The sequence below is a fragment of the Coregonus clupeaformis genome, chromosome 1 (genome assembly GCF_020615455.1).
Source record: "Coregonus clupeaformis isolate EN_2021a chromosome 1, ASM2061545v1, whole genome shotgun sequence".
Lineage (NCBI taxonomy): Eukaryota > Metazoa > Chordata > Actinopteri > Salmoniformes > Salmonidae > Coregonus > Coregonus clupeaformis.
This window is the reverse complement of record NC_059192.1, coordinates 36,755,259-36,774,049: the sequence shown is the minus strand read 5'-3', so window position 1 is coordinate 36,774,049 and position 18,791 is coordinate 36,755,259. Positions and strand designations below refer to the sequence as shown.

The 18,791-nt window shown below is 44.1% G+C and overlaps 1 protein-coding gene across 3 annotated transcripts in view; it reads right to left on the bottom strand.

Moving 5' to 3' along the window:
* The window catches only part of raraa (retinoic acid receptor, alpha a), a 219,224-nt gene that overhangs the window by 118,873 nt on the left and 81,560 nt on the right, over positions 1-18,791 (bottom strand). For 2 of the 3 annotated variants that reach the window (XM_041878252.2, XM_041878267.2), the window contains exon 2: positions 13,773-14,356. In XM_041878252.2, coding sequence (XP_041734186.1) covers positions 13,773-13,926 — 154 coding nt within the window. In that variant the 5' untranslated portion in view covers positions 13,927-14,356. Of the gene's footprint in view, positions 1-13,757; positions 14,357-18,791 lie in introns of all 3 variants that reach the window. The other variant, XM_041878242.2, reaches the window with a different exon arrangement.

The following is an 18,791-nucleotide window of genomic DNA, read 5'->3' as shown; positions in this document are numbered from 1 at the left end:
TGGTAGGCCTACATTATGCTCAAATAGCCACAATAGCCTATTGGCTACTGTCTAAAACTGTAAGGGTACAGCTTCAATGTTTACTGTAAACGCATGCCGGAAGTTGCACAAAATACTCACAACGTTCAAGTTTCCGCTCACAAATTTGCTCAGTGGCCCAAATCATTTGAGGGAACATTGGCCACTGCTATCTTGATTTCCTTGCGTTTTTTCCCCTCTCCGTTCTCGACTGTCTACTCCTCCCCCTTCTTCTCCGAGCAGAGCAGGCAGGCCCGTTCCCCTTGCGACTCCACACAGACAGTGTGTGTACACATGCTGCTCCAGACTCCAGTACTGTTCTTCCTTCAGACAAGCATGCGTCAACATTTTGTTCATTTGCACAATGTCTCTCGTTCACATTCGCTTGTACATTTCCAAACTCACCGAAAATGACATTCAGTAGCTCCTACCTATATATGTATAACTTTATGAGCTATATTACCTGTCTTTGCAATTCGTTTATTTTCATTTGCTCGTTAGCAAATCCCGGGATGAGAGAAGGGCCGTATGACAATATGAAAATCTGGATACCGCCCAACCCTACATAGAACATCAAAGGGGGTGTCGAGAGTGTATGTGTGTGTGAGTTGTATCTCTTTACCCTTGTATTGACTCACACACTCTCTTTGAAGAAAGCTTAAATAAAGAGAGTTGAGTTCCTGCAACATCAGAGGGGAGATTTAGATTTCTGTTTACTAGTCTGCCGCATAGCTGCTAGCGGCAGGATGGTGTTTTTGAAGTTGTTATGGTCCAACTAGCCCTACATTTACTGAGTGTGTGTGTGTGTCAGTGTCAGTGAGTGTGTCTGTATGTGTGTATATCAATGTGTGTGGGGCTCAGAAAATGGAGCCATCCACCGGATTATCAGAAGACAGCTCTTTGAAAAGGAGGTTCCTCATTTGCATAAGCGGCTGCAAAAAAAATACCTACAGAAAAGAAAGAGAGAGAGAGAGAGAGAGAGAGAGAGAGAGAGAGAGAGAGGGGGGGAGAGAGAGAGAGGGAGAGGGAGAGAGAGAGAGAGAGGGAGAGGGAGAAGAGGGAGAGAGAGAGAGGGAGAGAGAGAGAGAGAGAGAGAGAGAGAGAGAGAGAGAGAGAGAGAGAGAGGGAGAGGGAGAGGGAGAAGAGGGAGAGAGAGGGAGAAGAGAGGAAGAGAGAGGGAGAGAGGTAGAGAGAGGGAGAAGAGAGGGAGAGAGAGGGGGAAAAGAGGGAGAAGAGGGGGAGAGAGGGAGAAGAGGGGGAGAGAGAGGGAGAGAGGGAGAAGAGGGGGAGAGAGGGGGAGAGAGAGGGAGAGAGAGGGAGAAGAGAGGGAGAGAGAGAGGAGGGGAGAGAGAGAGAGAGAGAGAGAGAGAGAGAGAGAGAGAGAGAGAGAGAGAGAGAGGGAGAGGGAGAGAGAGGGAGAGGGAGAAGAGGGAGAGAGGGAGAAGAGAGGGAGAGAGAGAGAGAGAGAGAGAGAGAGAGAAGAGAGGGAGAGAGAGAGGGAGAGGGAGAAGAGGGAGAGAGAGGGAGAGAGAGAGAGGGAGAGAGAGGAAGAGAGAGGGATGGCGACACTTGCCAAGCCAATGGATGCGGAACAATGCTTCAGCTAGGTTCAAGTATTCGGGACAAGAAAATGTTTTGGCCCCTGGTTCCCTCAAAGCAAATGGAAATAATGTGAAATTAGTAATTAAGTGGAATAATGATAGCACTATCAGGCTGATGTGGGGGGAGGGAGGATAAAAAGGAGGGAGAGAGGGAGGGAGAGAGGGAAAGGCACCGAGGGCTGCGGCCTCTCTTGTGGGAGCACTGTTGGCTTAGCTGCTGGTGGTTGGCAGCTCTCACCAACAATACTGCCCCTGCCAAAGCCTGTGTGTGCACGCCCCAGGCGCCCGCTTCTGCTGCCTCTGCACAGGGGGCCTTGTCTGGTTCGCTCTCCATCTCTCCATCTTTCTCCCTCTCTCTTTCCATCTCTCTCGCTCTCTCTTCCAGCCTTTCTCTCACCCTCTTTTGCTCTCTGTCATCTCTCCCTCTCTCTTCATCCCCCTATCCACTCTCTCTCTCCCTCCCTCCCCTCTGTGTGGTGTCCGGAGGGGATGTCCCCAGCCTCCTGATAAAGAACTCACACCACACACACCCAGAGCAGAGTCACCTTGGAGCTGTCGTAGTGGCAATCATGCCAGCTAGGCTCCAGGGCTAACTGCTCAGATGACATTAGCAGAGCTTACACTGGTCTGGGATCTGATGACCAGACAGAAACGCATCAGACTGGTGGCCTCGTTGTGACAACTGGCATCTCGGAGCCATATTGTTGCAATAGAACATACATTTAGGGTATAACATTTTCATAGTTGAAACATGACCGACATACAGTAACAGTCAAAAGTTTGGACACACCTACACATTCAATGGTTTTTCTTTATTTGTACTATTTTTTACATTGTAGAATAATAGTGAAGACATCAAAACTATGAAATAACACATATGGAATCATGTAGTAACCAAAAAAGTGTTAAACAAATCAAAATATATTTTATATTTGAGATTCTTCAAATAGCCACCCTTTGCTTTGATGACAGCTTTGCACACTCTTGGCATTCTCTCAACCAGCAGCATCTGCTTTTCCAACAGTCTTGAAGGAGTTCCCACATATGCTGAGCACTTGTTGGCTGCTTTTCCTTCACTCTGCCGTCCGACTCATCCCAAACCATCTCAATTCGGTTAAGGTCGGGGGAGACCAGGTCATCTGATGCAGCACTCCTTCTCTCTCCTTCTTGGTAAGATGGCCCTTACACAGCCTGGAGGGGTGTTGGGTCATTGTCCTGTTGAAAAACAAATGATAGTCCCACCCAAACCAGATGGGATGGCGTATCGCTGCAGAATGCTGTGTTAGTCATGCTGGTTAAGTGTGCCTTGAATTCTAAATAAATCACAGACAGTGTCACCAGCAAAGCACCTCCACACCATAACACCACCTTCTCCATGCTTCACGGTGGGAAATACACATGCAGAGATCATCCGTTCACCCACATCGCATCTCACAGACACAGTGGTTTGAACCAAAAATCTCAAATTTGGACTCCAGAACACAGGACAAATTTCCACCGGTCTAATGTCCATTGCTCGTGTTTCTTGGCCCAAGCAGGTCTCTTCTTCTTATTGGTGTCCTTTAATAGTGGTTTCTTTGCAGCAATTCGACCATGAAGGCCTGATTCACACAGTCCCCTCTGAACAGTTGATGTTGAGATGTGTCTGTTACTTGAACTCTGTGAAGCATTTATTTGGTCTGCAATTTCTGAGGCTGGTAACTCTAATGAACTTATCCTCTGCAGCAGAGGAAACTCTGGGGGTCTTCCATTCCTGTGGCGGTCCTCGTGAGAGCCAGTTTCATCATAGCGCTTGATGGTTTTTGCGACTGCACTTGAAGAAACTTTCAAAGTTCTTGAAATGTTCCATATTGACTGACCTTCTTGTCTTAAAAGTAATGATGGACTGTCATTTCTCTTTGCTTATTTGAGCGGTTCTTGCCATAATATAGACTTGGTATTTTACCAAATAGGGCTATCTTCTGTACAATGTAGAAAATAGTAAAAATACAGAAAAACCCTTGAATGACATTACCAGACCACAGCTGTCCCATTCTCTGGGTAGCGGTCTAGTTGGTAGAGCATGGCGCTTGCAACACCAGGGTTGTGGGTTCGATTCCCACGGGGGGCCAGTATGAAAAATGTATGCACTCACTAACTGTAAGTCGCTCTGAATAAGAGCGTCTGCTAAATGACTAAAATGTAAAAATGTAAAATGAATGAGTAGGTGTGTCCAAACTTTGGACTGGTACTCTACATTTGACATGCACAACTTCAGCCCTCGTTCAATGAAAGATAGAGTGAATGCAAAACCAAAAGTTTTTCTGAGGGTATTTACTGTACAAATGAAAAGTATCACAGCATAGTTGATGATGCCAAAAGTTTTTCTGAGGGTATTTACTGTACAAATGAAAAGTATCACAGCATAGTTGATGCTCTTTTCGACTCTGCAGTTAATTACCAACCGTTAATCAGTCATTAGGGCTAAATGACTAAATGAGGGAGAGCCGGCTTGGGGAGAAATGTGTTTTACATGCCGTGCTTAATAAGCATGCATCCTCTAAATCATAGCATGAGCAGTGCTCAAATGAGTTTCCATTTTCCAATAATGACCTGATCTCCTGAGAGGTTCTCGCTCTGTGTGTGTGTACCTCAATGCTACTGTGTTGATTGCCTTCTATACTCATATAGGCAGGATTGATCTATACTGATGGGTGATATGGCCTGAGATAACATTCAATGTGGTTCCAAAGTCACACACTTGGGCTTTACATTGGGGGTACATTGTGTGTGTGACCTGTGTTGAAGTAGGTGGCAAATGAATGGGTGTGGTGTGGTTCACAAGTGGTAGGCTACTCAACGTTATCTTTATCCCTACAGCACAAACAGCGCGCGCGTGTGTGTCTGTGTGTGTGTGTGTGTGTGTGTGTGTGCGTGCGTGCAGTGCAAGGCCCAAATCTGGAGTTAACCTGTCCATTCCAGCCTGCAACTGTGGCTTCCCTTCAGCGTATATATGGTCCGACTAGTAAACTATCATCTGCTGTTTGTTTGTCCACTTTCAGTTTACCTACAAACTAAAAAGTGACTGGCTGCTTCAGCCCTCAGCAATGGAAGGAGAGAGAGAACCCAAAAGTTTCCTCTTTGGCTTGCGCCCCCGCCCACCCACATGGCATCCTGGCTTGTCCCTGGGATGTCCCCAGAGTGCCGCGGACCACCAGCGCAGACAGACACACCACCTGTTTGACCAGGCCGCCGCACACACACACACACACACACACACACACACACACACAACCATATCCATATTTACTCACATCAGGACATTCCATCTTGTACAGTTTAAAACACTATTGAGGTCGCCAACATTGACACACACACACACACACACACACACACACACACACACACACACACAAACTGAACAGGGCTCCTAATGTTTCCGGCCTCTGAAAATCTAATTTCATATTCCCCCACCCCTCTGAAAGGCTTAATACATGCCAATTTGCCGCTCGTAAAGTCAAAATCTACAGCACACACTGGCCCGGCCAGGGTTGGATTTCCCCACCAAGCAATGACTGGAGTATAGACCGAAACAGTGAGTTCTATGGGGGAGAAAACAATACAGCCAACTACACCATAAGGGTATAATAACAACATCAGTAGCCAGGAATGATGTAACCAGTTTCCCAGTAATACTAGAGCCACTATGGTTTGCCTACATGCTACATCTGATGTAACAATGTTCAGCTAACTAGCTTATAAACCTGTCATCTAGCGTGGCTAGCTTCATGCTAATAACAACATCAATACAATAGCCAGAAATTATCGTTGACCCAGTTGCCTTGCCTAGCCTAGCTTCATGATAATACCAACATCAAAACATTAGCCAGGAGTGACAGGTAGCCTAGCCGCTAGCCTAGTTTCCCATTCCCTAGCAGCATAAATGCTAAACGCTAAATGAGCTGCCTACTGAAAGAAAGGATGGATTAGGTTAGGGACTAGTTCCAGGGTTGGTTGCCTTCGCCAACAATTTTCCGATAATGGAGGTAAAGACACCTCTGGAGGTTAGGTAAGGTTACTCCGCGCTGGGCTGGGCTGTGTGTTAGCCGAGAATGGATGGATTAACCCTTCTGCTCTGTTTGGCCCCAATAATTGGCCTGCAGGGGCTGAACTAGAGAACAGCTATGTCTGAACCAGGTGACTGCTCTCTGGCCACTCAGGCAAAAGCACCTGGAACACTGACTGACTGGACTGGCTGGGCTCTCTAGGGGGCAGACCTGGGTTCAACTAGTATTTGAAATCATTGAAATACTTTGAGTGTTTGCTCTAGCCTGCCTGAAGTGCCAGATGGGCTGGGTTTGCAGTTTTGGGACTACTCTATTGGTCCATTAAGCCAGGAAAGCTCAATCAAGCACAGATAAAGTATTTAAAATGATTTCAAACAGCATTTGAACCCAGGTCTACTAGGGTGCGAGTCAGAACGTGTGAGTATAATCCATCTGAAAATAGTGAAATGACAGTTGAATGATCATATAATATTTCACTCAACCCAGTTGGTCATGTGTTTTGTGTGCAACCATGTTGGAATCAATGCTGGCAAAGTAAAGAGAAATTAGGGTGGCAGTTGAAATTGATGATAATTTGGCTATGTCATCCTCTAATGAAGTAGGCCATTTATTTTATAAATGATCCTAAATCGTCCTGCCAATCCCAAAACACCCTGTGGCTGGGGAGTCCACGATACACCATGTTGCTAAGGGAAAAAAGTTTCATAAGTGAAAAATATGCTCTACACACAAACAAATTACTTGGCAGCCATGCGCTGTGTCGATGCCAGTGCTATTGCTAGGACTAACAGAATGTCCACTACATTTCTGCCCACAGATCTGCAATAGAATTATGAAGCCCGAGAGAGACAAATCGCTTCCCTAAAACGTCCAGTTCTGTGTGTTACAGCCTACATTTGGAACACTGCAGCGTTGAAATCCATAAACCCCCAAAAAGGATTGGACTTTCTCCAACAATCTGACATTCTGTAAATCCCCATATTCTTAAGCTCCAAACAAACTTTCTCTCTCTTTCCCACTTTTTTTGTTGCAGAATGAATTGAGTGGCCGGGGCTTAACTGTGTGTTTCGTGCGAGTGGTTGTGTGTGTGTGTCAGGGAAAGACAGTGATGGTGAGAAAGAGAGAGAGAGACGGAGAGAGATAATGAGTAAAGGGAAAGAGAAGAGGGGGGATCTCTGTGCGTGTGCCGTATCCTCCGGTATAGCACAAGGACAGTATTAGTCCAAACAACACTATTAGAACTAATAAAAAAGTTTACAAGTACATCACTATGAAAATCTAGGCAATTTTGAAAGGGTGCAATGGCTCCCGAAGCTAGAACTCCGTTGGTGGTGGTGGCAAAGATGGTAGATTACCATAAAAAAAAAAAAAAAAGGTTCTGGTCTGCTTAAGGGGTGGCTCTCCCATAGGCAACAATGATATAGCAGCTGGGTCTGGTCTGCTTAGTTCATTGACTGTATTTGAACCAGAAAAAAGGAGCCAATGAAATGTCTCGCTTTCTCTATAGTCTCTGGTGGTGGGAGTGGTTTTGCCAACTGGAATCATGGGAGTTTGAGCCTTGAACAACAGAAAAATATTAGCGTAAGCTGACTATAAATGTAATTCTATAGGTTTTTGAGCCTGTATTTAAAATATTTACAGATGTTATTAGGAGAAGACAACCAGAGCAACATATACCAGGGAGTTCGTATATGATCAGAAAAATACAGACATGTTATATACAGTTGAAGTCGGAAGTTCACATTCACTTAGGTTGGAGTCATTAAAACTCGTTTTTCAACCACTCCTCAAATTTCTTGTTAACAAACTAAAGTTTTGGCAAGTCGGTTAGGACATCTACTTTGTGCATGACACAAGTAATTTTTACAACAATTGTTTACAGACAGATTATTTCACTTATAATTCACTGTATCACAATTCCAGTGGGTCAGAAGTTTACATACACTAAGTTGACTGTGCCTTTAAACAGCTTGGAAAATTCCAGAAAATGATGTCATGGCTTTAGAAGCTTCTGACAGGCTAATTGACATCATTTGAGTCAATTGGAGGTGTACCTGTGGATGTATTTCAAGGCCTACCTTCAAACTCAGTGCCTCTTTGCTTGACATCATGTGAAAATCAAAAGAAATCAGCCAAGACCTCAGAAAAAAAATTGTAGACCTCCACAAGTCTGGTTCATCCTTGGGAGCAATTTCCAAATGCCTGAAGGTACCACGTTCATCTTTACAAACAATAATACGCAACTATAAACACCATGGGACCACGCAGCCATCATACCGCTCAGGAAGGAGACGCGTTCTGTCTCCTAGAGATGAACATACTTTGGTGCGAAAAGTGCAAATCAATCCCAGAACAACAGCAAAGGACCTTGTGAAGATGCTGGAGGAAACAGGTACAAAAGTATCTATATTCACAGTAAAATGAGTCCTATATCGACATAACCTGAAAGGCCGCTCAGCAAGGAAGAAGCCACTGCTCAAAAACCGCCATAAAAAAGCCAGACTACGGTTTGCAACTGCACATAGGGACAAAGAGCGTACTTTTTGGAGAAATGTCCTCTGGTCTGATGAAACAAAAATAGAACCTTCGTTATGTTTGGAGGAAAAAGGGGGCAGCTTGCAAGCCGAAAAACACCATCCCAACCGTGAAGCACAGGGGTGGCAGCATCATGCTGTGGGGGTGGCTTTGCTGCAGGAGGGACTGGTGCACTTCACAAAATAGATGGCATCATGTGGAAGGAAACTTATGTGGATATATTGAAGCAACATCTCAAGACATCAGTCAGGAAGTTAAAGCTTGGTTGCAAATAGGTCTTCCAAATGGACAATGACCCCAAGCATACTTCCAAAGTTGTGGCAAAATGGCTTAAGGACAACAAAGTCAAGGTATTGGAGTGGCCATCACAAAGCCCTGACCTCAATCCTATAGAACATTTGTGGGCAGAACTGAAAAAGTGTGTGCGAGCAAGGAGGCCTACAAACCTGACTCAGTTACACCAGCTCTGTCAGGATGAATGGGACAAACTTCACCCAACTTATTGTGGGAAGCTTGGGGAAGGCTACCCGAAATGTTTGACCCAAGTTAAACAATTTAAAGGCAATGCTACCAAATACTAATTGAGTGTATGTAAACTTCTGACCCACTGGGAATGTGATGAAAGAAATAAAAGCTGAAATAAATAATTTTCTCTACTATTATTCTGACATTTCACATTCTTAAAATAAAGTGGTGATCCTAACTGACCTAAGACAGGACATTTTTACTAGGATTAAATGTCAGGAATTGTAAAAAACGTAGTTTAAATGTATTTGGCTAAGGTGTATGTAAACTTCCGACTTCAACTGTAGGTCGCTAAAAATGACATCATGGCAGGGATCCTACTCATCTATGTCATAGAGCAGCTGTCTCCCATTTTGCTCAGGACTACACAGTCAATAGACATGAAATCATCAAATGAGACTGAAAATGTGTAGGACATCCCTAAATAGTTCATAATAACAACCCAAATGTTAATTTAGGTGGAACTGTCCTTTAAAAGCAATGGACAGCATGCGATAGTTCTACCAATACGCACACTCATTATCAAGGCAGAGTGAAAACCCTGGCGGAAAGTCAGAGACATAAATGAACATGAAACCAAAAAGGTAAATCCATTTGAATTCAATCCCTTTTTGTCAGCATCCCTTTTGATTTAAATAAAACTTTCTATACATATTTGCCCATGGAAAAAGTGGTCAGAAAGTGACTTTTTGGACCTGAATGCCAAAATGTTCAGGAGATAATAAAGGTGCTCAAAGTTTACCCATTTTGCTTATGCCACCATACAATGAGACATGTCTTCATCATTGGAAAATAAAAAAGGTTGAGTTTAATATCATTTAAAAGCTTACAAACAGGGTTGTAAAACTTTTTATAATTTCTTGAAATATATATTTTTTTAATACAACTTTTACATTTAACCTTTAACGTCAATCATCTAAAGATGCATAAGCTCCATGTTTTTTCATATTCACATATGTTGTAGTTTAGACCCTACATTACATCTGAGGTTTTTGTGTTGTCTCTCAACCGATGGCGGGCACAACATGCTCTTGAATACAGGGTGGGTGTCATTTAGCTTAGTGGTTAAGAGCGTTGTGCCAGTAACCGAAAGGTCGCTGGTTCTAATCCCTGAGTCAACTAGGTGAAAAATCTGTCGATGTGCCCTTGAGCAAGGCACTTAACCCTAATTGCTCCTGTAAGTTGCTCTGGATAAGACATTGACTAAATGACTTAAATGTAAAATGTAAAATGTAAATATAATTTATAGAATGGATCTATTCCTTCAGACCACAGCAATTTAGCTGGTACACCACAGAGTAAAAAAAAAATTGAAATGTAAACTTTAATTACTACCACATAGATGGCCGCCGGGCCACCCACCATTGAATGACAACTTAAATGGTCATGTCGATTCCATTATCTATATTTCTATGATTTCAATAGGTTTTTCCTATGGAGGATTGACAGTATAATTTAAAACAGAAGATATTCCCATTCAAGAAACTTCTTCTGATGTGTGGACCTCCAACCATCTTTGTGGTACCCTTTGAAAGTTGAAATTTCAATTTTTATTAAAACAGGGTCTAAACTAAAACATGTGCGAATAAAAAATAAAACTGAATTTCTGCGTTTTTAGATAATGTATGTTTAAGATTAGAAAATGACAATTGTATTTTTTTTCAAGAAATTATAAAATAGTTTGACAACCCTGTTTGTAAGCTTTTAAATTATATAAATCTCAACCGTTTATCTTTTCCAGTGATGAAGACATGGATGTCTCATGGTATGGTTGGGTATGCAAAATAGGTCAACTTTGAGCACCTTTATCATCTCTTGAATGGTTTGGCATTCAGGTCCAAAAAGTCACTTTCTGACCACATCTACAATGGGCAAATATGTTTGGACGATTTTGTTCAAATCAAAAGGCGTGCTGTCAAAAAGTGATTGAATTGAAATGGATTTACCCAAAAGAAAACTTGACAAATTTTGACTGTTGTTAGTCCCTGATTAAACACATGGGGGGGTTTCTGTGGCAGTGTTTACTCACAGGCCAAAACATGCAAGACACACTGATACACATGTGCAAACACACACACACACACACACACACACACACAGTCAACGCCATTGAGCATGCAAGCGCGCACACACACTATATGTAATGTAAGAATACCCATTGTTTTACCAACATTAGACAAACAGAATATAAGACACTATCTATTCCTTATGCGTGTCTCTGGCTACAGCCAGGTACACAGGAACATGTCTAGCTACAGCCAGGTACACTGGAACATGTCTAGCTACAGCCAGGTACACTGGAACATGTCTAGCTACAGCCAGGTACACTGGAACATGTCTAACTACAGCCAGGTACACAGGAGCATGTCTAGCTACAGCCAGGTACACTGGAGCATGTCTAGCTACAGCCAGGTACACAGGAACATGTCTAGCTACAGCCAGGTACACAGGAACATGTCTAGCTACAGCCAGGTACACTGGAACATGTCTAGCTACAGCCAGGTACACAGGAACATGTCTAGCTACAGCCAGGTACACTGGAACATGTCTAGCTACAGCCAGGTACACAGGAACATGTCTAGCTACAGCCAGGTACACTGGAACACGTCTAGCTACAGCCAGGTACACATGAACATGTCTAGCTACAGCCAGGTACACAGGAACATGTCTAGCTACAGCCAGGTACACTGGAACATGTCTAGCTACAGCCAGGTACACTGGAACATGTCTAGCTACAGCCAGGTACACTGGAACATGTCTAGCTACAGCCAGGTACACTGGAGCATGTCTAGCTACAGCCAGGTACACAGGAGCATGTCTAGCTACAGCCAGGTACACTGGAGCATGTCTAGCTACAGCCAGGTACACATGAACATGTCTAGCTACAGCCAGGTACACTGGAACATGTCTAGCTACAGCCAGGTACACTGGAACATGTCTAGCTACAGCCAGGTACACTGGAACATGTCTAGCTACAGCCAGGTACACTGGAACATGTCTAGCTACAGCCAGGTACACTGGAGCATGTCTAGCTACAGCCAGGTACACAGGAACATGTCTAGCTACAGCCAGGTACACATGAACATGTCTAGCTACAGCCAGGTACACTGGAACATGTCTAGCTACAGCCAGGTACACAGGAACATGTCTAGCTACAGCCAGGTACACTGGAACATGTCTAGCTACAGCCAGGTACACTGGAACATGTCTAGCTACAGCCAGGTACACTGGAGCATGTCTAGCTACAGCCAGGTACACAGGAACATGTCTAGCTACAGCCAGGTACACTGGAGCATGTCTAGCTACAGCCAGGTACACAGGAACATGTCTAGCTACAGCCAGGTACACAGGAACATGTCTAGCTACAGGTGGCCTCGATATAATTCATGGACACAGTTTTATGAAATGTTTATGACATCATATTTTGACCGTAATGACCCCGTTATGAGTCAGGCACAGCAGCATGAGAACCCTTGACAACGGATACGCACAACCACCTCACTCCTTCAGAGGAAGGATGAAGGATATGTGACATTTGGTAAAAAGGATTGCTCAAGTTATCATTAAAAACATGACTCATGCTAGAAGGAAAATCAAAAAAAAATTGGGGAACTATTATGTCAGAGAGAGTGTACGTCTGTGAGTGTTTGTACACTGCATCGCATTAGTGTGTGTTTATTTGGATCCCCATTAGCTTTAGCAGAAGCTACTCTTCCTAGTGAGTGAGTCAGTGAGTGAGTGAATGAATGGATGAATGAATGAGTGAGTGGGTAGGAAGCGGTGGTCAGCGTCCCTGGCTGGCTCTCCAGTGTTTACTGACAGGAAATGTTTGTTCTGCGAAAGGGAAGGAACCCCGCCACCGCTCTCGCCAAACACTGGGAGCGAGTCCTGACAAGACACACACTACACACACACTACACACACGCCGCATACAACAATGCAGTCCCCCACACACACACACACTATGCAATGTACCACTACCATCTGAATGTTCCTTATTCAAATTGATACAGATACAACTCAAATGAGAAATAATGGGGAAGTGGACATGACTGACTACTTTTCACAGTTCCTCCTCTTGCTAATCCCAATGAACACCATGCTAATACAACCAGATGGAAAGTTAATACACTGACCCCAAACCACCTGGCTGGCCGGAGAGTGGAGACTACATCTCCTATAGCAATCTGTAGTCATTTTACATAGGCTAGATAAGATTGGCTTTAGAGGCGTGTCCATTTTGAGATGTCAGGTTGATTACCCTGTCCTCCTGTCCTGTTTGATCTAGGTAGTATTCAGTGTGTGTGTGTGTGTGTGTGTGTGTGTGTGTGAGGGCCTGAGTACTAAGGACAGTGAGTGTTGTAGGCAGTGTGTGGCGCTATGCTCGGTTTACCATCACACAGACAGTATTTCACTTAGGATCTAAACAGGAGAGGATGAAAGCTCCCTCACCCGCACACACAATACACTCTCAGCATCTCTGTTGAATTCCTGTCTCTCCAACATTCAATAATCAATACATAGCTAAGCTAAATTGTTGAGGCAAATATGCCAACAACTGCAGGAGGCCGGTAACACTGAAATTATAGCATTCCATTCCCCGCCATCAACCTACAGATGAGACAGCCATTCATCAGACATCATGGCACAGCAACACAGAGACATTTTCTCTGCTAATGTAGAAACCCTTTTCTGAGGAGCAGAACCACTCAGAGCCTCACAACGTAAAACTCTGATCCTTTATACAGGACCTTTCAAACAGTCTCTACAATAACTTTAGTGGTAGGCTGTTTAGGCCTAAATGCTCAGACTCAAAATACTGCAAAAGGCCAATACTCTGATACCTTGAGTGCCAGCCTGTTTCTGCTATGGTTGACATGGCAGTAACAAAGGAGTTGGCTATACCAGAAACAGGCTAATGTTCTGAGGTAAACAGGTCAACAATGCAGCCAAAACACATGTGCTTTAGCGAGCACTAACAATACACCACACAGTCCAATGAAACAGCAGAGAGAAGGTTTTAAGGACGTACAGTAGGGGTACTTACTGGCTGGCGATGGCGTGCTGTAGCCACTGAGGGACAAGCCAGGTAGGGTGGGGGGCGAGAGCCCCCCCAGCATGTGGGGGAAGAAGTAAGAGTAGTGGGGCATGGGGAAGCCGTTGAGGTGGGGGCCCGGGATCGGGTTGCTCTTCCCAGCCATTTTGGCTCAATCCACCGCCACCGATTACGACACCCAAACAATTATATTGCGGCAATACAGGGCTCAGAATGGAGTCAGTGTGGGTTACGGAGTGGTTTTAGTCCCCATACGGGTGATGGACGTGTGGGGTATTCTAGTGGCGTGGTGACTTTGGAGAAATGCGTTCAATTAGGAAACTAGAGTTGTGGAATTCCACAAAATGTTACCTCCTTTGACTGATGGAGAGGAGAGGTGCTGGATAGTGGTGATAGTGCTTATGAAGGTGGTTATGAAGCTTCACAAGGAGGTTATAATGAGTCTTCCACTGTGGAGTCGGTTCCAGAGATGGGGAATGTGTAAAGGCATTATGACTATGGAATAGTCCTCTCTGGTATAGCTCCAACCATTCAGAGTGTCTCAACTCTATTTTTCAGTGTCCCTCAATCTTCACCTAGAGAGAAAGAGAGATTGAGATCATTTAGAATTTACAAACCCCTTTGGGACAATGTCATACCTAACAAAAACACATTAAAAAAACATTCAATTTCATCCCTCACATATATACACCTGCAAAAGAAGCAAGGTCAATTGCAACACACACACAGAGAGAGACAGAGAGACAGAGAAAGAGAGACAGAGAAAGAGAGACAGAGAGAGAGAGGGGGGCAGAGACAGAGCGAGTTCATTATATTAAGAAGATAACAATATATTTTCCCTCTTTATTTAATCACTGGAAATGTCTCATCTGAAATGGTACAAAAACAACAATTTCAGCTTAATTATCTTATGGAGCATTAAAAGCCATGAACACAATGCGTGGGTATGTGATACAGTAGCTCTACCAATACACACACTCATTATCAAGGCAGAGTGAAAACCCTGGGGAAAAGTCAGAGACATAAGTGAACATGAAACAAAAGAAAACTTCACTAATTATGACTGTTGTTATCCCCGCGGTCTTTCCTAACGCCCAGTTATATTAAACACATGGGAGTTTTTTGTGGCAGTGTTTACTCACAGGCCAAGGCGTGTAAGACACACTGATACACAGGTACACACACACACACACACGTCAAAGCCATAGAGCAGGTTTGAACAACACACATGTACACACACATTATAGTCAACTGAGTCTCTATACATCATTTAATGTCAGAATATGTAATGTAAGAATACCCATTGTTTTACCAACATTAGACAAACAGAATATAAGACACTATCTATTCTAGTCCATTACTCAGACGTGTCTTGTCTCAAGCTTCAGCCAGGTACACTGGAACATGTCTAGCTACAGCCAGGTACACTGGAACATGTCTAGCTACAGCCAGGTACACAGGAACATGTCTAGCTACAGCCAGGTACACAGGAACATGTCTAGCTACAGCCAGGTACACATGAACATGTCTAGCTACAGCCAGGTACACAGGAACATGTCTAGCTACAACCAGGTACACTGGAACATGTCTAGCTACAGCCAGGTACACAGGAACATGTCTAGCTACAGCCAGGTACACTGGAACATGTCTAGCTACAGCCAGGTACACTGGAACATGTCTAGCTACAGCCAGGTACACTGGAACATGTCTAGCTACAGCCAGGTACACTGGAACATGTCTAGCTACAGCCAGGTACACTGGAACATGTCTAGCTACAGCCAGGTACACTGGAGCATGTCTAGCTACAGCCAGGTACACAGGAGCATGTCTAGCTACAGCCAGGTACACAGGAACATGTCTAGCTACAGCCAGGTACACTGGAGCATGTCTAGCTACAGCCAGGTACACAGGAACATGTCTAGCTACAGCCAGGTACACAGGAACATGTCTAGCTACAGCCAGGTACACTGGAGCATGTCTAGCTACAGGAGGCCTCTGTATAATTCAGGGAGACAGTTTTATGACATTTGCATGACTTTATATTTTGCCCGTAATGACCCTGGCATGAGTCAAGGGTGTTAACATACACGGAGCAACGTCCTGAGAAACCTTAACAACGGGTTCACACAACCACTTTATTCCCTCTCACCAAGGAGGATGGAGGTGTGGGGTTTGGTTAAATGAATTGCTCAAGCAAGCATTACACACACATGAATCATGCAAGGGGGAAGAATCTATCGAAATTCTGAGAAACTAGTATGTCAATGAGAGTGTACGTGTGTGTGTGTGTGTGTGTGTGTGTTTGTGTGTGTGTGTGTCAGAGAGAGAGAGAGAGTGTGTGTGTGTGCAGTGTTTTCCATAAGCGCCGATAACAGACTCAATGGCTACTTTTTTCACTTCATTCACTAGGCTTCTTTTCACTTAAAAGTTTCAATTCCCTAGTCAGAAAAGTCTGTATAGCCTTCTCCCTCTAGAACGAACGATATGCGTCTTCTAGCGATCTAATGATAGGATAGGTGCCTGTCAGTCACAAAGCGAACGATGACAGGGAAGCACTGCTGGTTTGTCAGTCCCGCCTCTCGGTACCTATGTTATTTTTGAGCGTTGTGGTTGGCTGCGGTCAAATTTATTTTCACGGAGGAGGGAGAGCATGATGCTTCTTCATTGTCTCCTGTGAGTGAATTTGCATGCCCCATGTAATGTAGGTGGTAACGATGAAATGAAATCCATTTAATAAATGTATTGTGCCACATTCAATTATTTCGCTTGTTTCATAGGCCTATATAGACAGCCACGGAGTCGGGGCGCATAGGCTATTCAATGTTCTTTGATTGACGACCGTTCATTTGGCGCCCTCATTTCCAGACTGGTAGGCTACTACTGTTTTATGGCGATTATCTGCAGATAAATTATGAAAACATTCAATGAAGATGTTGAATCCTCACTGCAGGAACAATAGGTCGTGGAGAGAGACTCATTCTGGTCCAAAATATAAAAAGAAAACAGATTGAAGGTTATAAAAGCTAATGTCATGATACTTATATGGTATTATTAAAGATTTTGATATAGGCTGGACTCTGGAGTGATGAATCACGCTTCACCATCTAGCAGTCCGACGGACTAATCTGGTTTTGGCGGATGCCAGGAAAACGCTACCTGCCCGAATGCATAGTGCCAACTGTAAAGTTTGGTGGAGGAGGAATAATGGTCTGGGGCTGTTTTTCATGGTTTGGCCTAGGCCCCTTAGTTCCAGTGAAGGGAAATCTTAACGCTACAGCATACAATAATAATAATAATATAATATGCCATTTAGCAGACGCTTTTATCCAAAGCGACTTACAGTCATGCGTGCATACATTTTTGTGTATGGGTGGTCCCGGGGATCGAACCCACTACCTTGGCGTTACAAGCGCCGTGCTCTACCAGCTCTACCAGCTGAGCTACAGAGGGCCACAATGACATTCTAGACGATTATGTGCGTCCAACTTTGTGGTAACAGTTTGGGGAAGGCCCTTTCCTGTTTCAGCATGACAATGCCACTGTGCACAAAGCGAGGTCCATACAGAAATGGTTTGTCGAGATCGGTGTGGAAGAAATTGACTGGCCTGCACAGAGCCCTGACCTCAACCTCAGTGAACACCTTCGGGGTGAATTGGAATGCCGACTGCGAGCCAGGCCTAATCGCCCAACATCAGTGCCCGACCTCACTGATCCTCTTGTGGCTGAATGGAAGCAAGTCCCCGCAGCAATTTTCCTATATCTAGTTGAAAGACTTCCCAGAAGAGTGGAGGCTGTTATAGCAGAAAAGGGGGGACCAACTCCATGTTAATGCCCATGATTTTGGAATGAGATGTTCGACGAGCAGGTGTCCACATACTTTTGGTCATGTAGTTTACGTTTGTTTAAGTCCATCTCCCAGACATGGTCTATATGGAGCCTTGCACCTGGTGTGTCTCTGTCTCTTCATCAGGCTGAGAGCATGGCTTTATGGGCTCTGGCCTTATATAAACTGCCTTATTTTTATTGATCGGGGGGGGTAAAGTGCTCTCCCTGTCATATCGCTGGGCAGCCGGATACACACGGATACCACAAACACACAAGGATGCGCGCCGACGGAAACACACACAGACACACGGATACACAGTGACACACACACACGGTCTCACACTCACAAACATGCGCACAAACACACATTTTCTCTCCAGTAAAAACAGAGGGCTCTGCACGAAGGGCGTATTTGCATTAGCTAAAGAGCTTTAAGAACATCTTTAAAAGCCCAAGGGAGCTGCTCATCGTTTCATTTCACTTTTAAAACCTCCCTTGTACTACCCACCTGTTTTACTGTTGTTTAGAGCCATATTGAGAGGACATAGGCTACATAATAGCCAAGGTTCAGTTACATATTGGTCTGTTTCACATGTCAAAGCATCAGTGTAAATCATATAACCAGGCTTAAACACAGCACAATCATGGAAATGCATGTTTGCTGCATATTTAGATATGGTAGCTTAGCTATAGGCTATAGGTTGTGTACCAACAACATGCCAACCGAGGTCCAAGGAAAGGTTGCAGGATGAAAATGGGTCAATTGCTACGTATTCTATCACCAAGCCATCTGGCACGTACGTCACCTAAGCCGGCCATTTTAAACCATAAGCTACATGACCTTACAACAGACCCCTTGTAAAGAAATACGGATTTCTCACATCTAGCTGCTCTCACTGTGTTGGAGAGATCTCCGTTACATTCTCTGTGTGTCGATACGTGGAAGCCTGGGAGAGAGATAGGTCTACAGTTCACTTAAAGGTGACAATGTATTGAATGTCACATGGTAACATAAGGCATTGAAATGGAAAATAGCACATAGGATTTTGTAATGTGTAGGCATTATCTTGGTAGATCTCAAGAGGACATTTCTTATACAAGTGTATGACATAAGCCTAAGCTAAAAACTCAGTCTTAGGCTCTTGTTTCATTTGGACCAAGAAAGATGGCAACAAGTGCCTAGGA